The sequence below is a fragment of the Mytilus edulis genome, chromosome 3 (assembly GCF_963676685.1).
Source record: "Mytilus edulis chromosome 3, xbMytEdul2.2, whole genome shotgun sequence".
Taxonomy (NCBI): domain Eukaryota; kingdom Metazoa; phylum Mollusca; class Bivalvia; order Mytilida; family Mytilidae; genus Mytilus; species Mytilus edulis.
In genome coordinates this window covers 54,639,772-54,663,238 of record NC_092346.1, presented here as the reverse complement: position 1 = coordinate 54,663,238, position 23,467 = coordinate 54,639,772, and the positions used below count along the sequence as shown (strand labels likewise).

At 30.8% G+C, this 23,467-nt stretch overlaps 1 protein-coding gene across 1 annotated transcript in view; it reads left to right on the top strand.

Annotated features, from left to right (window-relative positions):
* Window positions 1-23,467, top strand: part of LOC139516871 (ankyrin-3-like) — a 55,196-nt gene that overhangs the window by 26,841 nt on the left and 4,888 nt on the right. The window contains exons 9-25 of the mRNA XM_071307263.1: window positions 146-211; window positions 1,478-1,657; window positions 2,432-2,492; window positions 3,739-3,772; window positions 4,705-4,866; window positions 5,096-5,188; window positions 6,039-6,176; window positions 7,860-7,970; window positions 8,947-9,051; window positions 10,396-10,485; window positions 11,212-11,313; window positions 12,156-12,254; window positions 13,044-13,142; window positions 13,816-13,920; window positions 14,823-14,924; window positions 18,818-18,889; window positions 19,684-19,810. Of these exons, the coding sequence (XP_071163364.1) occupies window positions 146-211; window positions 1,478-1,657; window positions 2,432-2,492; window positions 3,739-3,772; window positions 4,705-4,866; window positions 5,096-5,188; window positions 6,039-6,176; window positions 7,860-7,970; window positions 8,947-9,051; window positions 10,396-10,485; window positions 11,212-11,313; window positions 12,156-12,254; window positions 13,044-13,142; window positions 13,816-13,920; window positions 14,823-14,924; window positions 18,818-18,889; window positions 19,684-19,810 (1,746 nt within the window). The remainder of the gene's footprint in view (window positions 1-145; window positions 212-1,477; window positions 1,658-2,431; window positions 2,493-3,738; window positions 3,773-4,704; window positions 4,867-5,095; window positions 5,189-6,038; window positions 6,177-7,859; window positions 7,971-8,946; window positions 9,052-10,395; window positions 10,486-11,211; window positions 11,314-12,155; window positions 12,255-13,043; window positions 13,143-13,815; window positions 13,921-14,822; window positions 14,925-18,817; window positions 18,890-19,683; window positions 19,811-23,467) is intronic.

Sequence of the window (23,467 nt, the reverse complement as noted above, 5' to 3'; positions counted from 1 at the left end):
TTACAGAAATGCAACCTCTAGGCTCAAAGGAAATTTACCTTGTGTTTTACATTATTCATCATTATTGAAATTGAAAAATATGACCTCTAGGAATAATGAATCCTCAGTATACTGAAGAATATTGTATGTTTTCTTTTATTTGCAGCTTTACCTAGTGCTCCTCCAATTGACTCTGGAATGTCACATGGTCATGTTGAAGAAAATGTACCAGGTGAGTAAAATTATTGAATGGAAAATATGACCTCTAGGTTTAAAGGAAACTTATCTGGTGGGATACAATTTTTGTTAAACCCCCCGCCCCCTTTAAAAAAGTGGTGGTCTACTGTTTTACCTCTATTTACCTATATCTGTCTGTCCATTCATCCATCCATCAGTCTGTCAGTCTGTCTGTCCATCCGTCTGCCCATGAATATTTTTCACAGCATCTTTCTCAAGAAGTATGTTACAAAGATTTCTGAATTTTTGTTTCAGGGTTTATATAAGTCAGCGATACATTGTGATGGGTTTTTAGATTCAACACTCAACAACTACCTGTTTACCGTATATTTTTAGCGGGGTGGGGTATCATTAGTCAGCAGTAACTCACAGATTCACTTGTTATTATTGTAATTGAATAACTGGATCTCTAGGTTAAAAGGAAACTTGAATTGAGGGTTTACATTATTCATTATTATTAGAATGGAAAATATTACTACAAGTTTAAAAGGAATTGAACACTGATACACATTATTCATCATCTAGCACATGACTTATCAGTTAGAGAAAACCCAGTTTGCTTTGAAAAGAGGTATTTACTTTTGTTTCTCAACTAGAGAGTGTATAGCTTCCTATTGGAGGCGATGACCAACTGTAACAACAATAAATGTAAAATAGAGAGTTATTTGGAAAACAATTTCCTTGTGTTGATGGTAGCATGTTCAAGGATTTTGTCTCATCCTCATTGGATTGAGAGAAAGCAAGACATACATAAGGCTTTTCTGACGTCATTGGTATTAAGAATAAACTGCTGGTAAGAACAACAAGTAACATATTCTGAGAATTTAAAATTTTGTTTGATAATAATAGCAGAATCTTTTCTGTTTTGAAAGGGAATAGTTTTTAATGACCTGAGAAAATAATAGCACAGTTCTTTTTTAAATATTGTTTGTCCTTTAGACATGAAAAAGACATAGTTGGGAGAGAAAGTAGGATGACCCAAAGTTTATGAAATAGGAATAGTGATAAGAATGTATCAGTAGATTAGATTAAAGCTTTTCAGGGTTTTAAATTTATAAATTAGTAGAAAAATTACTTTTGACGATAAGTAATGCAGCAAGGTAAGGATTCACAAGTCCAAACTTAAGTAGAAAAGGTTTGATGAGAGAAACTTATCTTCCCCTTCATAAGTAAATGTAGATGTTTTTGCCACAATTAAGTTTATTTTTGTGATTTTTAACATTAAATTCACATATGAACAATTAGTATTTTCTTTCTGTAGGTATGACAAGACCAAGTGCGCCACCTTTTTCAGAAGTATCACAGACATCACCGACTGCACCAGTTCATGATGGAATTACATCATCAGAGTTGCCAACATACAATCAAGTTGTTTCTCCTAGAATGCCACAGGGAGCATGGGGTGGTCAGAATGTGCCAACTGCCAGTTTACTTGTCCCTGGTAACTTAGAATTTTTTTTATAATTATGAGACATATTCCTTTTGATTAAAACAGATATATTTAGACAGGGAGATTTTCATTTACAATATTAGGGTTATCTATTGTTTTTTTCTTGATTATTAAGTTAAAAAATAAAGTTGACTAAGAGTGATTTGCAGTAATATCCTGTTAAATTATCTCCCCCTGAATTGAAATAATTGTGCAATATTTCCCCTTGTACAATCACAGATTCCTGGATACATTCTGATTTATGTCTCAAATTTATCATTAGAAAATCATATTTTAGTTATATTTTAAGCAGCTGCATCTCCAAGAAAAATTATAAAAACGTTTTCAAATGCTGTTGAATCTAGGCAACTAAAAACATGATGATGTGGAAATAAAGTTCAACTGAAATAAGAAACTCATAAATGCACAGTTGAGCACTGAGTTGAAAGTGATTTATTAACTTGAAGGAAATAAATCTTAGATTTCAGGCAATAACTTTTAAATGCATAAATGGATCTTATGGTCGTTTTCTTGAATGGTTTCATATTTGAGTTGTAATTTGTGATTATTGTTTAGCAGTCAGATACCTATTTTCTGTTTTCCGATATTTTTTATTTAAAAATTCTGGAACATACTTTATCACAAAATGATATCTGACTAGATGTGTAATGTCGCAATTATGCAAACTCAGATTTGTTTAGATATATTTTTGTGTATTTTCTAACTATTTGATCAGATTTATGCCATACCTAATACATGTATATATATAAATTATGAATATTATAGGTTATGTGCCACCACCCCCTACATACCACGAAGCAATAACCAACAAAGTAACTTATGGAATGTAAGTTTTATTTTTTTTAAAGAATGTTCAATAACTTGTAAAACAGAATATAACAGGTTTTTTTTCATGATGTACTTAGGTGAAATTAAAAATCCAAGAATTTAAAGTTGATACTATAAGTTGGAAGTTATAAGTTAAGGAAAAAAATAAGCAAAAAATGTTGATAGGTTACAGAACTCCTTTTAGTGATATTTGATTTTTTTAAAATGGTGCGACTCAGACTTTAATCTTTTATTTGCATTTGTATTATTTTGGTCACAAATTGAAAGAATAGAAATCGAGAATCTGCTTAAATTTTGGTTATTGACCTTTAAAGAGCTTTTAAAGTCTTTTATGAAAGGAAAAATGGGTGTTTTGGGGCAAATTATTTTTACCCTGTATTGCAGGAAAAAAAGCAAAAAAATGACACAAATTCCTAAACCTTACCTAAGTACATCCTCAATATGACTTTTAATGATCAAGCATTATGGAGTGATATATTCACAGTCAGGATCTTGTGGTCTGTTACTTGAATGAATTCTATTTGGCCAGCAGCTTGACAATGATGAATTTTAATGTGTGATTATTTTTTGGACAGTAAGATATCATTTCCTGTTTGCCGATATTTTAAATTTTGAAATTATTAATAAACTCTTAATTTTGGTCACATATTTTTCCAATATTATTTAAGAGTTTGATAAGCAGCTCAACAGTGATGAGTTGTAATGTTGTTTGTTTTAGATCAGTTAGACACCTGCTTCTTAGGAATACTTGTAAAATTGAGAATGGAAATGGGGAATGTGTCACAGAGACAACAACCCGACCATAGGCCAGTCAACAATCGAAGGCCACCAATGGGTCTTCAATGCAGCGAGAAACTCCAGCACCTGGAGGAGTCCTTCAGCTAGCCCCTAAACAAATATGTATACTAGTTCAGTGATAATGGACGTCATACTAAACTCCGAATTATACACAAGAAACTAAAATTAAAAATCATACAAGACTAACAAAGGCCAGAAGCTCCTGACTTTGGACAGGCGCAAAAATGTGGCGGGGTTAAACATGTTTTAAGCATGAAACAGAGTGTGTTCTTGTTTGAAATTTCTTTATTTTCAATTTGAAAGATAAACAGTTATCCAGTTATCTGTGCTGTTATTTGATAACTTCCCTGAGTAAGCCACTTGATTATTATAGAAGTACCATGTACCATACTTATATTTATTTGTTTATAAATGTTAAGCTATTTTGTGTATCCTTATTTTGCCAGAACTCCATGGATTGGTGAAGAAGAATCTAATTCAGTAAGTAATAATATTTGACAATTATATTCGAAATACAAACTATCACTACTTTTGAAATAGTGCATCTTTTGATTCATCAATATAATATAAAATTGAGAATGGAAATGGGGAATGTGTCAAAGAGACAACAACCCGACCAAATAAAAAACAACAGCAGAGGGTCACCAACAGGTCTTCAATTTAGCGAGAAATTCACGCACCCGGAGGCGTCCCTCAGCTGGCCCCTAAACAAATATATACTAATAAATGTTCTTGGTGATCAAATTAAAACAGAAGAAAAGAAATAAGTACAGTCACCGATATTAGAGTGTAGGATGATGTGATTTTTTTATCAGCATGTTATTTAATTACTTTGAGTGTACTTTATACTCTTTTATAATGTTTATGTATCTGTTGATTGAGGTTTATAAACCAAAGGCTGAGATAAAGAAAAACATGTTTAATCCCACTGCATATTCATGTAACTGTTTTCATTATTTGGAAATTTGGGTACTTATTACAGATATCCTGTTGTTTCTGTTAAATCTGTTCACAGCTTTTATAAACCTGTAATGATTAAAAGCTAGACATATGATATAGACAACTGTCTATTGTTGGTGACTATATGTTGCCCTCTAGCAGTGGTGGATCCAGAACTTTTCATAAGGGGGAAAGGGGCACTGACTGACCTAAAGGGGGGCCTGCTCCAGTCATGCTTCAGTGATTTTCTAGATAAGCAGTAAAGCAACCAAATATTGCCCACAAAAAAGGAAAGGGGGGCTCCAAGGGCTCCCCTGAATCTGCCTATGCTAGGTATGGTTTCAATATCTTTGTCTTTTGGCCAATGTCTCTTTGACATATACCCAGTATCTCCTTTTATTCATATTAAATTTCTTGTTTTTAGCTACATGTGTATAACATTTTGTATTCTGTGTATACTATATGTTTTTTAGTCACATAATGCCCAGAAACAGGAGAGATTTGATAGGTTTATGAGAAGATTTGATGAGTTAATGAACTTTGTAGCCAGCATGTCAAGAGAAATAGAAGATGACTTTATCCCCACAGAATTACATGTAGCTGAAACCTTAGTTAAAACACATTTTGAAAGAAAGGTTTGTTATTCAAAATAGATTTTTGTAATAATTTTTTGGGTGTAAGATTTTCCATAAAAATTAGTACATTCCTTACAAAAATGTCAACCAAAATATAAAGCATTTTGATTTCGACAAAACTTACGGTAATATTTATTGAAAGCACAACCTGAATTATAACCCCAAACTGACACATCAATCATTATTTTAAAGGCAATGGCTGCTTTTAACATAATATTTTATTTTTCAGGTGAAGATAGAGAAAAATTTTCACAGATTCAAAGAACATCATAATGAATATATCAACAGTGGCAGTGGTAATATACCGGTAGAAAAAGAAAAAGTATGTTGTATTTACTTTGGGTCTGTGTCCTTACATTCATTTTGACAGTATCTACTGACGTTATATATTATTTAGTTTTAGAAGTGTTATTATGGATACATTGTCTGTTTTTATAAATTCTATTTCATACTTTGTTGAATTAGCTGTGTGTACTACCCCTGCATGCAATGTATTCTTCCCAATATTTTAAAGGTGAATCTGTTAGTAAAAGTTTATTTAAAGAAAGGACAAATTAACATACTGTAAAGCAGCTTATTTTTTTAAAGCATTTAAACTTTAATATTCAAAGTGAAAATATGAAAATAAGACATGTGGTATAATTGCAAATGAGACAACTATCCCCCAGAAGTAGATGCCAGTAACTATAGGTAACATATGACAATCAACAATGAGCAAAACTCATACTACATAGCAAGCTTTTAACGGTCAATTACATTGTGAAATGTAAAATAATTCACACAAGAATAAACCAGCAGCCTGATTTATGTACAGAAAAGGAACAAAAAAAAAATACAGAAAAAAATGACAACCTATGTACCTATAAGAGGGTGGTAAAGCCTAAAAGGGTTATTTTTGTGCAACGTGTTTTGACATTTTTATTTTACGTGCAGCTGTGAAAAAGGTTTATTAATCCCTGTGATTCGTGAAATTGGTAAAAGATCAACATGCAAGACATTTTTAATTGTTTGTTCATCGTGAAATGGCAATTTTATTTCACATTCTTTCGTGAAGATACCCCCCCTTTACCCCCCTCATTTGAGGCTCCTGTTTGTGAGATTTTGGTTGTAGCTTGTGCTTTTGAATACAGTTTTATTCTATCACACAGTACAAATATAAAATATTTTTGTAGTTGAATGCTGTTGCAGAAGAAGAGATTACTATGATGAAAATGTTTACAGTTTACATGTATGAATATGATATTTGTGTGAAATGTCACAGAATGTGGATAACAATAGATACCTTACTAGAAAAGGTTGAAAAATTTGAGGTTTGTTTTTGTCTCAACCTACTGTATTACAATTTTCAAAATAAAGTTTTGAATATTTTGAATTTACAGTACATTTCAGACAATAAAAGATTAATAGTATAAGATTAAAAACATTTACTGAAATGTCAACTGGACTAATAAATAGATATTTAGAGACCTCCTATGTTAGTATACAATTAATCTAAACTTATCTGATCTTTTCCACTAACAAAAGAATCCTTGCTAATACCTGAACTTGATGAGCATATGTAATACCTGAATTACATACCAAAGATGTATAAATTCTTTAACACTGATGATTGATATATTATTACTCTTAACTTTTAAAAGAAAGTATGGAAGACTTCAATAAAGTCATGTAAGAGTTACTAATTGTATAACATTTAAAAGAGAAAACTCATGAAAAGATACTAACTACAACTGACCGAAGTTGTGAATAATAGAAGTTCACCAGTTATTCAATCAATCAAATTCATGTTTGGTTTTAATTTTTTTTAATTTTTCTGCCAATCATACAAGACTTATCTTATGAAAATGTTGATTTGAAATATAAAAAACAGATATCTAGGGTTAGTGTAAAACTAAATGAACAACCACCACAAACAAAAAGTAAGTAAAATTGAACATCTTCGGATCAAGCTTACAGCTTTTACATTAATGCTAGCAAGACAAATCTTTGTTTGGCTTTCTTTCTTTGTTTGTATCAATGTTTGCTCAAGCATGGCAATTAAGATAGGCGGGGTTTCAGCTTGTATACATCATACTTAAATTTTATTGGACTTATGTTTGAGGTTAAGGACACTAAATTTTAAAACATCACATGACAAATATTCTCACATGTTTCCTTACCTGTAAATATACAATACAGTCAGGATTCTACTTCGTCAAAATTATCTCCCCATTACGGCAGTTCATTTTCACAATCGTAGAAATGGAAACCAAAATTTTTTCGAAGATATGCATTTTCATCATCCAACTTAAAGATTGTCGTCAAATACTTTTAGTAAAATAGCTATTCGAACACACCTACTCTGATTTTGTGATTCATTGGATAGGTATTTCACTTGACCCCTACATTTCATCTTTTAGTATTGTGATTTTTTTATGTTATAAAGTCAACCTGTAGCTTTGCTATATAAAAATTATAGAATCTGAAGCGAGATGATGTATCAAATACTCTTCCTTTGTACGTTTTCAAGACAAAATATTCATCTCAAACACACCCTAACATAAAAAAAAGGTGCACTCGATTTTCTCTTTTCGATACAATTGTTACCCATTTATTGGAATTTTTTCTTGAGTTACATAAATGAAAGGGCAGACACGGAAACAACTGAACTAATAGATTGATATGTTATGAAAAAAAACAATATTAAGTTTATAATTTTCTTTCAATGACCAATTATTGTATTTTTACAGGTGAGGAAACATGTGAGAATATTTGTCATGTGATCTTTTAAAATTAAGTGTCCTAAACCTCCAACGTAACGTCCAATAACATTTAAGTATGATGTATACAAGCTGAAGCCCCGCCTATCTTAATTACCATGCTTGAGCAAACATTGATACACACAAAGCAAGCAAGCCAAACAAAGATTTGTCTTGCTAGCATTAATGTAAAAGCTGTAACAGTTACTAAAATGTATCATTCATATATTTCATTTAATGTAGTTATATTTGCAGAAGTTATTTACCTCTATAGTTCTTGGTAAAACAGGTAAAGCATTGATGGGCCAGAGACAAATAATAGCTGAGCTTGATGAAAAATTTATTTCATTGAAAAATGAAGAAAAGGTTTGATTTCAATTTTTATTATTTTATCAAGTCAAATGTAGATATGCTGGTGGTATCCTTATAGTTAATGGTTTTATGGGGAAAAAAAGGTAATAAATAATGTCATCCATTGGGTAAGCCTTTATTAACATGATTAAAAAGAGTTATGGGGTATATTTATATAAATCAATGTGATTGCAACCCTAAAGATGAATTAAACCAGAAAATACATTTAGAGGGCATCATACAGTCTGCAACCTCTAAAGTTAGTCGCATTGGGGTTTAAGCATGATGATGGATTGACTGATTTTTTGTAAGCATGAGACATGAAAGTCAAATTATTTTACATGAAAACAAAGTCAGATGGGACACAGAAAATTACAAGCACTATTATTACAAGGATAAGCAGGATTCAGAATTCTGACAAAACAATAAGTGGAATACAAAAGAAGAAGAATTAACAAGTATCAATTCCTCAAAATATGTCACACTTATCCTAAAATAGAATTAATATAACAGATAATATACAATGAAAAGCAGACATCAGTGTCAAAAGACTCAAAACAGAGGCAAAAGATACCAAATGGGACATTTAAAGCCATAAGTAAAAAAAAATCAGAATGTCATGGCAAAAAACCCAACGACACAAAACACCACATAGAAAACTGAAGACTAACTCTTAAGGACAAAAATGAAAGAGATACATGTAAAGACAAAAACTGATGACTTTTTGTTGTTTTAGAACTGCACAGTGCAAATTGCTTTTCTGGTTTTCTTCTTATATGTCAATGTTAAATTTTCTACAGATGACATTTAAATGGGAAAAAAATTGAGCGACTTTTTACATGATATATGCATTTTAAGAGTAATTGTGTTTGTGGGATTGAAGAAAAAAAAGGAGTCCTCTTATTGTGTTGAAAATAATATTTTTTTTAAAATTGTGATAATATTTAAAAAGATACTTGTTTTAAAGAACATACTGGTATTTCTATTTTAGTTAATAAACGAAAATTTTCAACAAATAAACCGAATCTTGGATTATAAAACTAGGAAAATCGACTTTGATGTGTTGTCATCACAAATAAGTAGTCAGCTTCATCAGGTAATTATTTTAAAATAACTATGGCAATTAGTAAATGCCTCAATCTAGAAATTTTTCTTAAGCAAATTTGTGTTCACTATGAATAATTGTTACATAGATAACATGTTTGAAGGAAAGATTTTGAACTCCAGGGGTTGTAGTCATAAAACCATGAAAAAAAATCATGCTCCAAACATTAAATCAAGCATTTTGATTGGTTGAATCTTGAGTCTGAGTACAAAAATCGTACTCAAAAGTTTTATGACCGCAAGGCCTGTTTACTAATAAATTTTAATGCTAAACAGAAACAGATGCACAAATGCGTTTTTTGCTGAAGAAGACATTAATTTAGACATCAATACCAAATTGAAAAAAGATGTGGTATGATTGTCAATGAGACAACTCTCCACAAGAGACCAAAATAACACAGAAATTAACAACTATAGGTCACTGTATGGCCTTCAACAATGAGCAAAACCCACACTGCGTAGTCAGCTATAAAACGCCCCTAAATGACAATGTAAAACAATTCAAACGAGAAAACTAACAGCCTAATTTATGTACGAAAATTGAACGAAAAACAAATATGTAACTCATAAACAAACGACAACCACTGAATTACAGGCTTCTGACTTGGGACAGGCACATACAAACAGAATGTGGCGGGGTTAGAAATGCTTGGAATTTCAATATTGTCACGGTCCTTACAATTTGTGAAACTTCATTTAGGTAAATATCAATGAATTATAACTTGATAGAAAATATATTTGGTTAGTAACCACTAACCAGACTACTTTTTATACGCCTGTTTACAGGACATATTATAGTAAACCGATTACATCTGTCTGTCCGTCTGTTTGTTTGTTGGTCTGTCTGTCCCGCTTCAGGTTAAAGTTTTTGGTCAAGGTAGATTTTGATGAAGTTGAACTTGAAACTTTGTACAAATGTTTCCTATGATATGATCTTTTTAATTTTAATGCCAAATTAGAGTTTTTATCCCAATTTCACGGTCCACTGAACATGGAAAATAATAGTGTAGTTGAGGCATCCGTGTACTATTGACACATTCTTGTTTAATCATGAAATGGTTTTGTTTTTCCAGAATGATTTTGCTTCATTCAATCACAACAACTGGTCTTAGTACAGGAAGAATAGGTTTGCTTTGATAACAAAAATGTCCTGAATTTCCAAATAATTCCTAACATAGGAAGGCATTACAACTGTAAAACTTTTAAAAGATATTGACAAATATAAATCCTTCCCATGTTTAATAAAACAAGCAGAGAGCATGACATAAACAAATATTTCTTCTATTGGTATTGCATGTAAATGAAATACATAAAACTTTATATTATTTTATTTAAGGTAGCTGACTATTTTGAAGATATACAGAAGAAATTAAAAGAAAAGCAATTGCTGTTTGAAGCCAAACTAAAAGCATTCACTCAAAATAAGGTACAGTATGGCTTTTTTAAATACACTTGAAAATAAAAGAATGTGGCTATGAGACAACTATACACTACAATGTAAAAGGCATGTATGTTTACCATTACGAGTAACTGTACATCTTTCAACAATGACCAAAACCCATATAGGATACCTGTAGTAAGCTATATAAAGCACCTTGTATCTATTGTTACTAAATGAAATGCTTTTATTTTAGCAGTATTTTAGTAGTCATCACTATGTACAATGTACAATATAAAAAAAAGGAGATGTGGTATGATTGCCAATGAGACAACTGTCCACCAAAGTTCAAATGAAGTAGATGTTAGCAATTATAGGCAACAGTACATCCTTCAGCAATGAGAAAAATCCATGATGTATCGTTGGCTATAATAAGCTCTGACATTAAAAATATGAAACAATTTAATTGAGAAAACTATGGACACATTCTTGTTGCCTACTATCTCAAAAACTAGATAAAATATGTAGATACTGTTAAAGAAAAAATTGTCAGCAATACAAGATTTAAAAAAAAATGAATAAACAAGTATTTGATTTAGCACACATAACTCATGATTCTCAATGTCCTTATTGCACATACCCATATCTACCACCTGTTTTGATGGATTTGCATGTGATTTCTACATTTTATACATTCTACTTGGTATATGAAATTAGCTATAACTTACAGTTAAAATTTGATATTTTAAACATGCAGTCTTTCTTTATTTTCAGACATGGGTTCATGGATATTTCTGCACCACTGCTGAAACAGGTTGTTGTGATCAAATTCAGATGTGCATAGATAGTGGTGTTGACATAAATTTACCAAATCAGGTTTGTTTTATTTTTTCTTAATTCGTGTCTGATACCTTCCCTGACCAGATGAATAATTTTTGTTAATGAGTGGTTTGTGTGACCAATCTGAAAACAAGCAGCTTTATTACAACTTGGAAAATAAATGGTCCCCATATATTTTTAGAAAAAGTCATAGATATTATAGCAGGGAATTCTACGCCACTGTCATACTGTGAGAGGATTAGCTAGCTTTAAAACCAGTTTTAATCCACCTATTTCTTCAGAAAATGCCTGTGCCAAGACCTTTTTATTTGATATGATTGGGCTTTGGATTATGTCATTTACTATTTATCTGTACTTTTATTAGGTCTTTCCACTTTTCTGTGGAAAGACCTATTGTTTTTCTTCTGATTATTTTTTTTTTTTCTTCCGCCAAATTTTGTTCTTGCGATAAACATTTGTTTCGCAATATGTCGCTTAGATATTTGGTATATGATATCGAACAGTTTATGCGCTTTTGAAATTTACCCTGCGTAACTGAATACTTTTCTTTGTAGGAGTTATCTCCCCACTGTTTTCCTTGTGTCCACAACTCTTTCGCAACCGTAGAAGATTACGACAAATTTATTTTATAAAATTGCTCGTTATATCCTTCGCATGATTTGTCCAATTTCGACCGAAGCAATATGAACGCTCCATATGAGAGTTATTTCCCTTTTTGTATTTGAAATTTCAAAATGTATTTTAAACTGGAACACCATAAGTGATAGAGACCTTTTAATTATTTAACTTTTTATATACAGAGAGAAAAATTGTCATCATAATTGTCATGTATGTTAATTTGATATACCTTACAAATTTTCATTTGTATCACTTTGTAGAAGGGGATGGCAGCATTACATATAGCAGCATCAAAAGGTCATCTTAATTTTGTCAGAGAACTTTTGGATCGAAGAGCTGACATCAACTCAGAAACAACAGTTAGTATTTTTTACAAATCTTAATATTTTTTAATAATAAAGTTCAAAATCATATCTTTTGATTAGCTGTTTCAAAGACTTACAATAATACTATAGACCCACTGTTGATATTTCTATAGGTACTCTGGCTTTCTACACAAAACTGGTCACATGAAATAGGCAATAGTGCTAAAAGTGTCATTTAAGGAGGCTCCAGGGTATAAAAATTTCAGAAAAAAAATAAACATTTGTTTTTCATTACAAATTTCATTTATTACCTTTAGTAGTTGTTACTTTATCATATGGTACAAAAATCATTCAAACAATTTAATTCGTGTTGACCCCAGATGACTTTTAAAATGTATATATCATTGAAAAGTTCCAAATTACCTCCCTTTTGGTGGAAACATGCCATTTTTTGGCATTAAAATTGAAATATCTTTTTTAACTCATCGGTGACCTACAATGTATATGTTTTATTATAATTTCCAAATAAGGTGTACTTAAACTAAACTATTGTAAAATTTAAGCCATTTCTGTAATAAATTTCTTTTTTTATTTCGATATTACCTTTATTTCTTCTATTAGTTCAACAGAAAAAGAAAAAGAAAATGTGCTATGATTGCAAATAATTTAACAACTAAAGTTACAGCCTCCAACAATAAGCAAAGCCCAAACTGAATAATCAGATATAAAAGGCCCTGAAGTTTACCTTTGGAACACAAACAAAAATTGTCATCATTAGCACAGTTTTGTTTTACTTAATTTAAAAATTTAACTTTATTTTTATGCTAGTATTATTTTTTATAGTATGGTTCTTCAGTGTTATGTGAGGCTGCAAAACAAAAACAGATAGATGTGGTCAAACTTTTACTAGATCGAGGAGCTGAAATATCAGCAAAATATAAAGTAAGTTTATAGGACACAAAATGTGAATATTGCATGATAGAAAATTAAAAATAGATGTTGATAAAATTTGTGTTGAAAAAAGGAAATTACCAAATGTTTGTCTGATGAACTGAATTATAAGCCTGGTATCTATGATGACGTTACACAAATTTTAGAAATTTAAAACTAAAGCAGCATCTTGTAAAACCTTTACAAGAAATACTGTATGTTATTTCAAGTGTCATAACTCATATTAGAACTGATGTCATTTCAGTTATCCACATCACAGAAACTATAGTTCTTTATTGAATCTGTATCATTTGTATATAATTAAATGAATATTCTAGTAATAGACCACTTTCGACTTTGTCCTTCACCGAAAAAAACCTTGTCAATTATGCACGCCTTTATGACGTCATTGACCAGAATGAGGAGATTGCCTGTATTGTGCACTATTAATGTTCATCAAGCGTCTTAGTGATTGTCATTGTGAAGGATAATCTAGAAACAATGTTTGTTCAGTCTGTACTTAATCACAATTTCCAAATGACAGCAGTGCTGATTGTCAATTATAAGAATTAAATTTGCCAAATAATTTGTGCTATATAGCAACATAGTTTTCCAACCACTCTTTTGTTTTATTTGGTATAAAATCCATGTTTTTATGAAATTATATGAAATATTTGTTCAACAGATGACTGGAAAATCAGCTTTACATATAGCTTGCCTAAACGGATACTGGGATATTGTGAAATTAATGGTGGAAAAAGATAAATCAGTTATAAATGATGCACCAATTGTAAGTTTGTTTACTTTGGAAAATATAAAATGCATATTCAGGGTGGTAACATGTTATTCAAAGAATGATTGTAATATTTCTTCTGTCTATGAAGAAATAACATCAAATTCTAAATCAAATTATTGTAAATAAACAAAAAATATAACAGTTATTCCTTATAATTCAATTATAAATTCCATTTTAAGTTAAAGTAGTAAATCATTATAATAAACGTTGATGATGTCATGCAGTCACATGACAAAATTATGTCTATGAGCTGATTCAACCAATCCAAAGACATGTTACATCAAACTTAAATTATAATGATATTATCAAGAATCTTGTCTGATTTTTAACATGTAAGCTCCCAAAGTAGCATAGGAAAACATGTCACCTTACCCAAACGATTAATCTGGTTCTGCGCTGACCAACCTTAGCTCTTACTCATATAAATAAAAAACAACTATAAATTCATTGGTTTGACCTTGTTGAAGATCAGATGATATTAAACTGGTAGTTTTAAATCATGTTCTATTTTCACTGAATAAATTATAGAATTCTCAAATAAAAATAATTCAACTATCCGGTATAAATTCATTGGTTTGACCTTGTGGAGCTTATTAATTCATTGGTTTGACCTTGTGGAGCTTATAAATTCATTGGTTTGACCTTGTGGAGCTTATAAATTCATTGGTTTGACCTTGTGCAGCTTATAAATTCATTGGTTTGACCTTGTGGAGCTTTCATTGGTTTGACCTTGTGGAGTTTTCATTCCTATGATGTATAGTTGATAAATCATGCACTATTTCTACTGAATGAGTTAATGAATCAGCAAAACAGATAACTCTTTTCGAAATGATCCACAAAGTTTGATTCACAAAGTTTATAAACACAAAAGGCAATTACGTTGATTTTCTTTACAGAATGGAAATACACCTTTACATTATGCAGCTGAAGAAGGAAATATAACTATGATGAACTATTTACTAGATAATGGTGCAGATGTAAATTTACTTAAAAATTTTGTAAGTTTTTTATTTATCCTGCAAATTAATTACGTTCTGGAAATACTGTAATAAGAAATGTATTTTACTTATATGGTCATAGTTATTTTGAATTAATAATATAATATATGAATGTTAGATATAATTTCTCTGATTCTTAGCTCATTTATACTTCCCTTGATAATGTTGTGATTGTATTTCCATACGTTATTGTTGTCCAGTATTTAGATAAACCCTATGTTTTGAGTTATCGTTTTTTGAATGGTAAATATTTCATGAATAAATCGGTTAAATGTGTGTTCATTGTTGTTTGAATATTGTAAATATTGTATGATAAATGATATGAATTGATTATGTTAGTCTGTGTATTATTTTAGTTACTTTAAGTTCTTATTGAGATAAATTCCGCGAGTCATTTGGTTTTACGGGAAAAGGGCGTGTTTTGACGTCAGCTGATACTTTGGAAAACAAACTGGGGAAGCTAAAACTTAAATGCCCAGCTGATCGGATGTTTTTCGGAAAGCAAAACCTTTTTCTAAATTAGGGATCCATAATTATCGGAAGCTTATTTAAGTACGTATTTGTATTTTATTTACAGATTTCCAGTAATTATTTCATCATAAAACAATATCTGTGATTGATATTTTCTGGAGTCTGAGTCAATGTTATTGAAAACTAGGGGGTTTCCACATTTATATTTGGCAATCTATTGATATTCTATTTATATTTATAACTATTTTTAAAGCGTATTTGACGCAGACTATTTGACTAATGGTTAGCCTGGGGTTTAGAAGAGGTTAGAGCTTCTTGATGTTTATAATTCCACTGTCTGGTAGAATAGAGAATATAAGTGCTGTAATTTGATGCAAAAAATAGACTTTGATGATATAAATTTTTGATGATGACACATATTTAGAGAGAAAAAAAGTACATTGAACTGTATGTTGAACCACAACAACGAGGCACGACTGCTTAAGAATAAGCTGTTAAAGAAGAGACTGTTATGTTACTAAAGTAGAACTTTGTTTTTTTGTGAGACGTTTTATATAGTGAAAATTGTCATGTTATTAGATTTATTTCATAATTTATTGTTTAAAAGTATAATATATGTACAAGAAGAGATTTATACATAATTTCTGTGTGTGTATTTTTTGTACTCAAAGAGGAGAAATATTCAGTACAGTGATATACATATTTTCCGTGTGTGTGTTTTTTGTACTCAAAGAGGAGAAATATTCAGAACAGTAATATACATATTTTCCATGTGTGTGTTTTTTGTACTCAAAGAGGAGAAATCTTCAGTACAGTAATATACATATTTTCCATGTGTGTGTTTTTTGTACTCAAAGAGGAGAAATCTTCAGTACAGTAATATACATATTTTCCATGTGTGTGTTTTTTGTACTCAAAGAGGAGAAATCTTCAGTACAGTAATATACATATTTTCCATGTGTGTGTTTTTTGTACTCAAAGAAGAGAAATCTTCAGTACAGTAATATACATATTTTCCATGTGTGTGTTTTTTGTACTCAAAGAGGAGAAATCTTCAGTACAGTAATAAAAATTTTGTTTATGTTAGTAATGAAATAATGTTATGTTGATACAATGAACATTTAGTTATATTTTGGGGACAAAAGCCTATTTAAGTACGTATTTGTATTTTATTTACAGATTTCCAGTAATTATTTCGTCATAAAACGGTGAAATCCGTGACTGATATTTTCTGGAGTCTTAGTCAATGTTATTTAAAACTAGGGGGTTTCCACATCTATGTTTGGCAATCTATTGATATTCTATTGATATTTATTACTATTTAAGTGTATTTGACACAAACTATTTGATTATTTAACTGTTGTATTGAGATTGATTGTTATATTCTATGATTTCATGAAAGTCTGAAGAAATAATAATGATTTAGAAGTTGAAGAACTTTCTTGACTTTTAATTTGCATTTTGAATAGTTTTGACAAAACGCTCACAAAACGCTTACACTCAAAGTACTGGTGGCAGCGGTATACTTACCTACTCTTTTATTTTGGTATTTTTCAAAATTATTTTTGAAATAAGAACAAGGATTTGTATAGTAAGTCTTACTATACAAATCCTTGATAAGAATAAGGGTTATTTCCAAAAAAGAATTGAAATATTCTTTGAAATATCAAAATTTAAGTTATTAAACTGTAGGAAGATAAAATTGAAATATTTATGTATGTTAAAAAAAAGAAAGAAAAGAAGAAAAATATTAAAAGTTTATTATTTTTTTAATTTTTTTTTATCATCTATAAGTAGTGATTACTATAGATTCCATTATTAGTAGTGAAAACTACAAGTTACATGTATAAGTAGTGAAAACTACAGGCTACATCTATAAGTAGTGAAAACTATAGATTACATTTTTAGTAGTGAAAACTACAAGTTACATGTATAAGTAGTGAAAACTAAAGATTACATTTAAAGTAGTGAAAACTACAGGTAATAATATTTGAAATGTGGAAAGGTGTAAACAGCAATTGGGACCTAAGACCCAGACCGTTTACCCGACCTCAATGTTTTAATGGGGGAAATAATGTAATATCCAAACAAACAAAGTAAACGATGTGTGTAATCAACAAAAGGCACAATTAAGTTTAAAGGAAGGGTTTGAAACTGTTAAAATCCTGGTAAATTGACAGATAATAGTATGAATATTGATACACACTCTGATAGTTTTTTACATACTGATAACTTGGTAGATAATGCTGAAATGCATGTTGATAGTAATTTTTAGAGGAGGGGTGGTATGATATACAATAAATGTAGAAGTGAAAGTGAACTATATACAACCAGACAAGAGCCTATGCAGGTAGAAATGCCAAATACAAGTGATTCTGAAATTCTCAAACTTAACAAGACATAAAAGATTTAACATCCGCTCTTAGTAGTGCTAGATTTGAGCTTGACCATACTGAAGAACAATTAGACAAAACTAGTGAAGAATTGCAAGTTTATAAACAACAATTAGACAAAACTAGTGAAGAATTGCAAGTTTATAAACAACAATTAGACAAAACTAGTGAAGAATTGCAAGTTCATAAGCAACAATTAGATCAAGTATTGGGTCAATTTAACAGCACAAAAGGGACACTTTTACAAACTGAAAATGAGTTGATTCAACCTAAACAAGCAATACAAAATTATCAGACTGAATTAAATTTGGTTAAGGGTTAGCTGGAAAGCGTAAAAAATGCTGAAATCAGACGACAAAGTCCACCATCAAACAATTTTGATCAAGTTACATGTAACAGATCATCTCTAGGAAATACAGGTAGTTGGGAACATGCAAATTCTGAGGAAGTGGCCAAGTTTGAATACAACCAAAATTTAGACTTCCTGTATTCAACGGTAAAACAGATTTTGCATTTTGAATAGTTTTGACAAACTGCTCGCAAAACGCATACGTTCAAAATAATAAGGTAGATAATTATGTTTTTTTATAATCATTCTAATGTTAGTTAATATCAGTTTTTTAACGGTCAAATTTCAATTATGACACAGAATTTTCTTGAGTTCTTCTGATTTCTGATATAACTAAAGTGACTATGTCTGATGATGCCGCATAGAAAGAACATGATATTTGCATACATATTATATTATAATCATTAGAAAAATATAGAATCTACCACTGCATCTAGTGTGATACAAATTGTCTCCACTGAAGTCTTTTATAATTTGAAACCAATCATGCTAGGCTTACTGTCAGAGTGATTTTGATATTCAAGATTAAATTGTTTAGTGTGGATAAATATTGTATTGAAGAATATATTATAAAGTTGTGGAATCAGTTTCTCTATGATTTTTAAAGGATATATAGGCAAATTTATTTTCTTTTTCAATGATATGCGAAAAGATGTGTTCTTTATTATTTTTTCTTTCAGAATGGTGAATTTCCTTATGAGGAGGATATTGTTAATTGTTTATGTATAAATCAATCAGAAGATAAGGATGATGTGAGTAGAAAAATTTAGATTTTACAAATAGTTTACAATGTGGTATGGAATTTGCTCATTGTTAAAGTCTGTACAATAACCTTTTAGTTACTTTCTTCTTTGTAACATTTTCTAGGATGGAGAGTTGCCTCATCAGCAATCATACATTATCTTCTTATATGTATGTGTTGTATAATCTGGTAATCTGGAATGGGTACATAGTTCAGAGGAGTAATTTCAAAAAATTGGCATTGTGCTTCAAGCTTGTTTGACTAAAGGAAATTTATATTTTTAAAAGATCTCATTTGTATTTCACCCAAAATTTATTTATCCCTCAAATCTTTCTGTACATTTCTCTCTATCCTAATACTAATTTAAGAAATCTAGCAAACTTGTTAGATTGATTGTCCTTTTTTGTGGGGATATAGCTGAATACCAAGAAGTTAAGTGTCATTGTATTTCCGTAAGTTGCTAATTAGATCCTTTTTTTTCCTATTTATTGAATAAAATGATTTTCAATGTTTTCATACAGTTGAATTTCACAATCTAGTTTTTGCTTCAGAAATCAAATAAATCCAAATGCTTATGTTAGCAGTATTTTCTAGTAAAAGTAGTTGGTTCAAGTCCATTTAGCATAGCTGTATATATATTTTTATTGCTGATATAAAACAAACATGATGAAAGGGAGGTAAGACAATGATTACTTTTATGCAGCAAAAAGCAGCTAGTTTAAATGTAACAGTTAGGTTAAGTCATTTTTATTTAAATGTAATTCATTATGTTATTTGTGTAAAAAAAATAATCATATTTCATAGGCTGGTTCTGGCTGTGCAAGAGGAACCTCTTTAAGCCATGATAGAAATACCCATCAAAGTTCAAAAGGTGCAGAGGGGCAAACAAAACCTTTATCTTCACTTCTCAGTTCCAGTCATCTGAAATCAGGTATATGATAATATATTCTTATTATGTTACAGTAAAACAGCCTTAATTTTTCATCAAAACTTCTATTAAATAGTCCTAGATCCTAGTGCTCTGATGCTTGGTGGTATATTTAAGCATTTACCTGCGCTTTTGGACATCAGAATGCATTTCATATAGAAATCAGGAGAATTGCTGACCAAGATCATAGCAGAAAACTTAGGTTGACCCCTCTAGAGTTATTGCCCGTGATGATATTTTTTTTACCAACTTTTTGTGTTTTTGCTTATTATCTAGAAACCCATAATAGATAAAGAGACACTACAAAAAGGTAAAATGATCAGCAGTACAACATCTTGATATTAGTCCAATGTCTTATATTGTTTGTCAACACCCTAGTGGCATATTTAAATGACAAACATTACCTTTTGTTTGCATTTTTGACCAGAACTAATACGTGTATAAGAGATAAAGAAAAATTATGCAGCAAAATATTATCAACAAGACAATGTGTAATTGTTATTTTGTTTAGTTTCTTTTGTTATCTATTCAGACTTCTGAATCAGACTTTTTAACTGAGTTGTGCGTATGCTTTTTCTACATTGGCTAGAGGTATAGGGGGAGGGTTGAGATCTTGAAAAAAATGTTTAACCCAGCTGCATTGTTGCACCTGTCCAAAATCAGGAGCCTCTGGCCTTTGTTAGTCTGTATGATTTTAAATTTTAGTTTCTTGTGTATATTTCAGTGTTTAGTATGACATCCATTATCACTGAAATAGTATATATTTTTATACGCCCGTCAAAATTTTGACGGGACGAATTATGGTATACAAATGTCCGATGTCCGTCCGTCTGTCCGTCCATCTGTCTGTCCTTCCACTTAATATAGTTGTTTCTTATGATGGTCAAATGATCTGTATACTTTTTGGTGAAAATAAAATTAAAACTTTTTGAGTTACGGCACTTTGTAACTAAAACAAGGGGGGGAGGGGTTTCACATGTCGCACTGTATCTCAAAAACGATTTTTGATTATTGCTTAAAACTTTACACACTTTTTAGTTATATTAATCTATAGATCTGTATACTTTTTGGTGATGATTCAACATTTCATTTTTGAGTTATTGAGTATTTTGTAAAAAAGGGGGAGTTTTTTTTTTTACATGTCGCGCCGTATCTCCAAAATGACTTATGGTTATTGCTTTAAACTTTACACACTTCTTTGTTGTATCAATCTTAAGATCTGTATACTTTTTGGTTATGATTCAAAATTTTATTTTTGAGTTATTGAGTATTTTGTAAAAAAGGGGGAGGTTTTTTTTACATGTCGCGCCGTACCTCAAAAACAATTTATGATTATTGCTTTAAACTTTACACACTTCTTTGTTATATTAATCTAAAGATCTGTATACTTTTTGGTTTGATTCAAAATCTTATTTTAGTGATATTTAGTTTTTTGTAAAAAAAAAAAGAGAAGGGGGGGGGTTTCACATGTCGTGCCGTATCTGAAAAACAATATATGGTTATTGCTAAAAACTTTCTCGGAAACTATTTATGTTTATGGCATTAAACTTCGACACCAGATGTCGGGCGTATCATGCGCTCATGGCGCAGCTGTTTATTGTTTAGGGGCCAGCTGAAGTACGCCTCAGGGTGCGTGAGTTTCTTGCTGTATTGAAGACCCATTGGTGGCCTTCAGCTGTTGTTTGCTGTTTTGTTTGGTTGTTGTTTCTTTGACACATTCCCCATTTCCATTCTCAATTTTAAGATCTACTTAAATAAGATCTTAATCATGAATTATATTCTAGTTTTCATCTTTGCAAAGGCACAGCACACTTGTCAAGGTGAGCAACTTACAAAGTTTTTAGACATAATCCAGCTGAAAGTTTTCCTATTATAAATTCTTGCAGAATAAAAGCTTAACTTGACCTATCTGCATATTTGATAGGAGTAACACTATATGTGTCTAAATGGGGGTAGAGATAGGGATTCCTTCATTTCTGTATTCTTTAACTTTTTCACTCATTATTCTTTATCTTTGAAATAATGGCTATTCTGTAATTACTTGAAAACTGTATTCTGGACATTGTTAGCTCACCTGGCTCATCACTTGGCATCCGGTGTCTGGCGTCGTCGTCCAGCGTTAGCTTTTACACAAATCTTCTCCTCTGAAACTACTGGGCCAAATTAAACCAAACTTGGCCACAATCATCATTGGGGTATCTGGTTTAAAAAATGTGTGGCGTGACCTGGCCAACCAACCTAGATGGCCGCCATGGCTAAAAATAGAACATAGGGGTAAAATGTAGATTTTGGCTTATAACTCTGAAATCAAAGCATTTAGAGCAAATCTGACGAGATTAAATTGTTTATCAGGTAAAGATCTATCTGCCCTGAAATTTTCAGACGAATTGGACAACCGCTTGTTAGGTTGCTGCCCCTGAATTGGCAATTTTAAGGAAATTATACCGTTTTTTGGCTATTATCTTGAATATTATTATAGATAGAGATAAACTGTAAACAGCAATAATGTTCAGCAAAGTAAAATCTACAAATAAGTCAAATGACTAAAATGGTCAGTTGATCCCTTAAGGAGTTATTGCCCTTTATAGTCATTTTTTACCAATTTTTCATAATTTTTTTCTTATCTTTTACAAAAATCTTCTCCTCTAAAACTACTGGTTCAAATTTAACCATACTTGGCCATAATCATCATTAATGTATCTAATTTTAAAAAATGTGTGCGGTGACCCTGCCAACCAACCAAGATGGCCACCATAGCTAAAAATAGAACATAGGGGTAAAATGTAGATTTTGGCTTATAACTCTGAAACCAAAGCATTTAGAGTAATTCAGACATAGGTTAAATTGTTTTGCAAGTCAAGATCTATCTGCCCTGAAATTTTCAGATGAATCTGACAACTGGTTGTTGGGTTGCTGCCCCTGAATTTGAAATTTTTAAGGAAATTTTACTGTTTTTGGTTACTATCTTGAATATTATTATAGATAGAGATAAACTGTACACAACAATAATGTTCAGCAAAGTAAGATCCACAAATAAGTCAACATGACCAAAAAGGTCAGTTGACCCCTTAAGGAGTTATTGCCCTTTATAGTCAATTTTTAATAATTTTTTTAATTTTATAAATTTTTGTAAATTTTAACACAATATTTTCCTCTGTAACTAATGGGCCAAGTTCATTATAAATTGAGATAATTGTAAGAAGCAAGAATGTTCAGTAAAGTAGGATCTCCAAACACATCACCATCACCAAAACACAATTTTGTCATGACTCCATCTGTGTCCTTTGTTTTATATGCACATAGACCAAGGTGAGCGACACAGGCTCTTAAGAGCATCCAGTTCTTTTCTGTGATCAGTATAATTTTTTACCAATTTTTTAAAAATTTTGCAGTTATTGTATATATTTAAGCACCCCATAGTTTCTTTAATCTTTTTTTTGCCCATTATTCTCTATTCTAAAAACCCCATCCACTCTCTTGAAATATGTGAGTGCTTTTTATACGCCCGTCAAAATTTTGACGGGACGTATTATGGTATACAAATGTCCGGTGTCCGTCCGTCCGTCCGTCTGTCTGTCTGTCCGGCGTAAACATGTCGCACCGTAACTTGAGAACGACTTATTTAAATTTCATGAAACTTAATATGGTTGTTCTTTATGA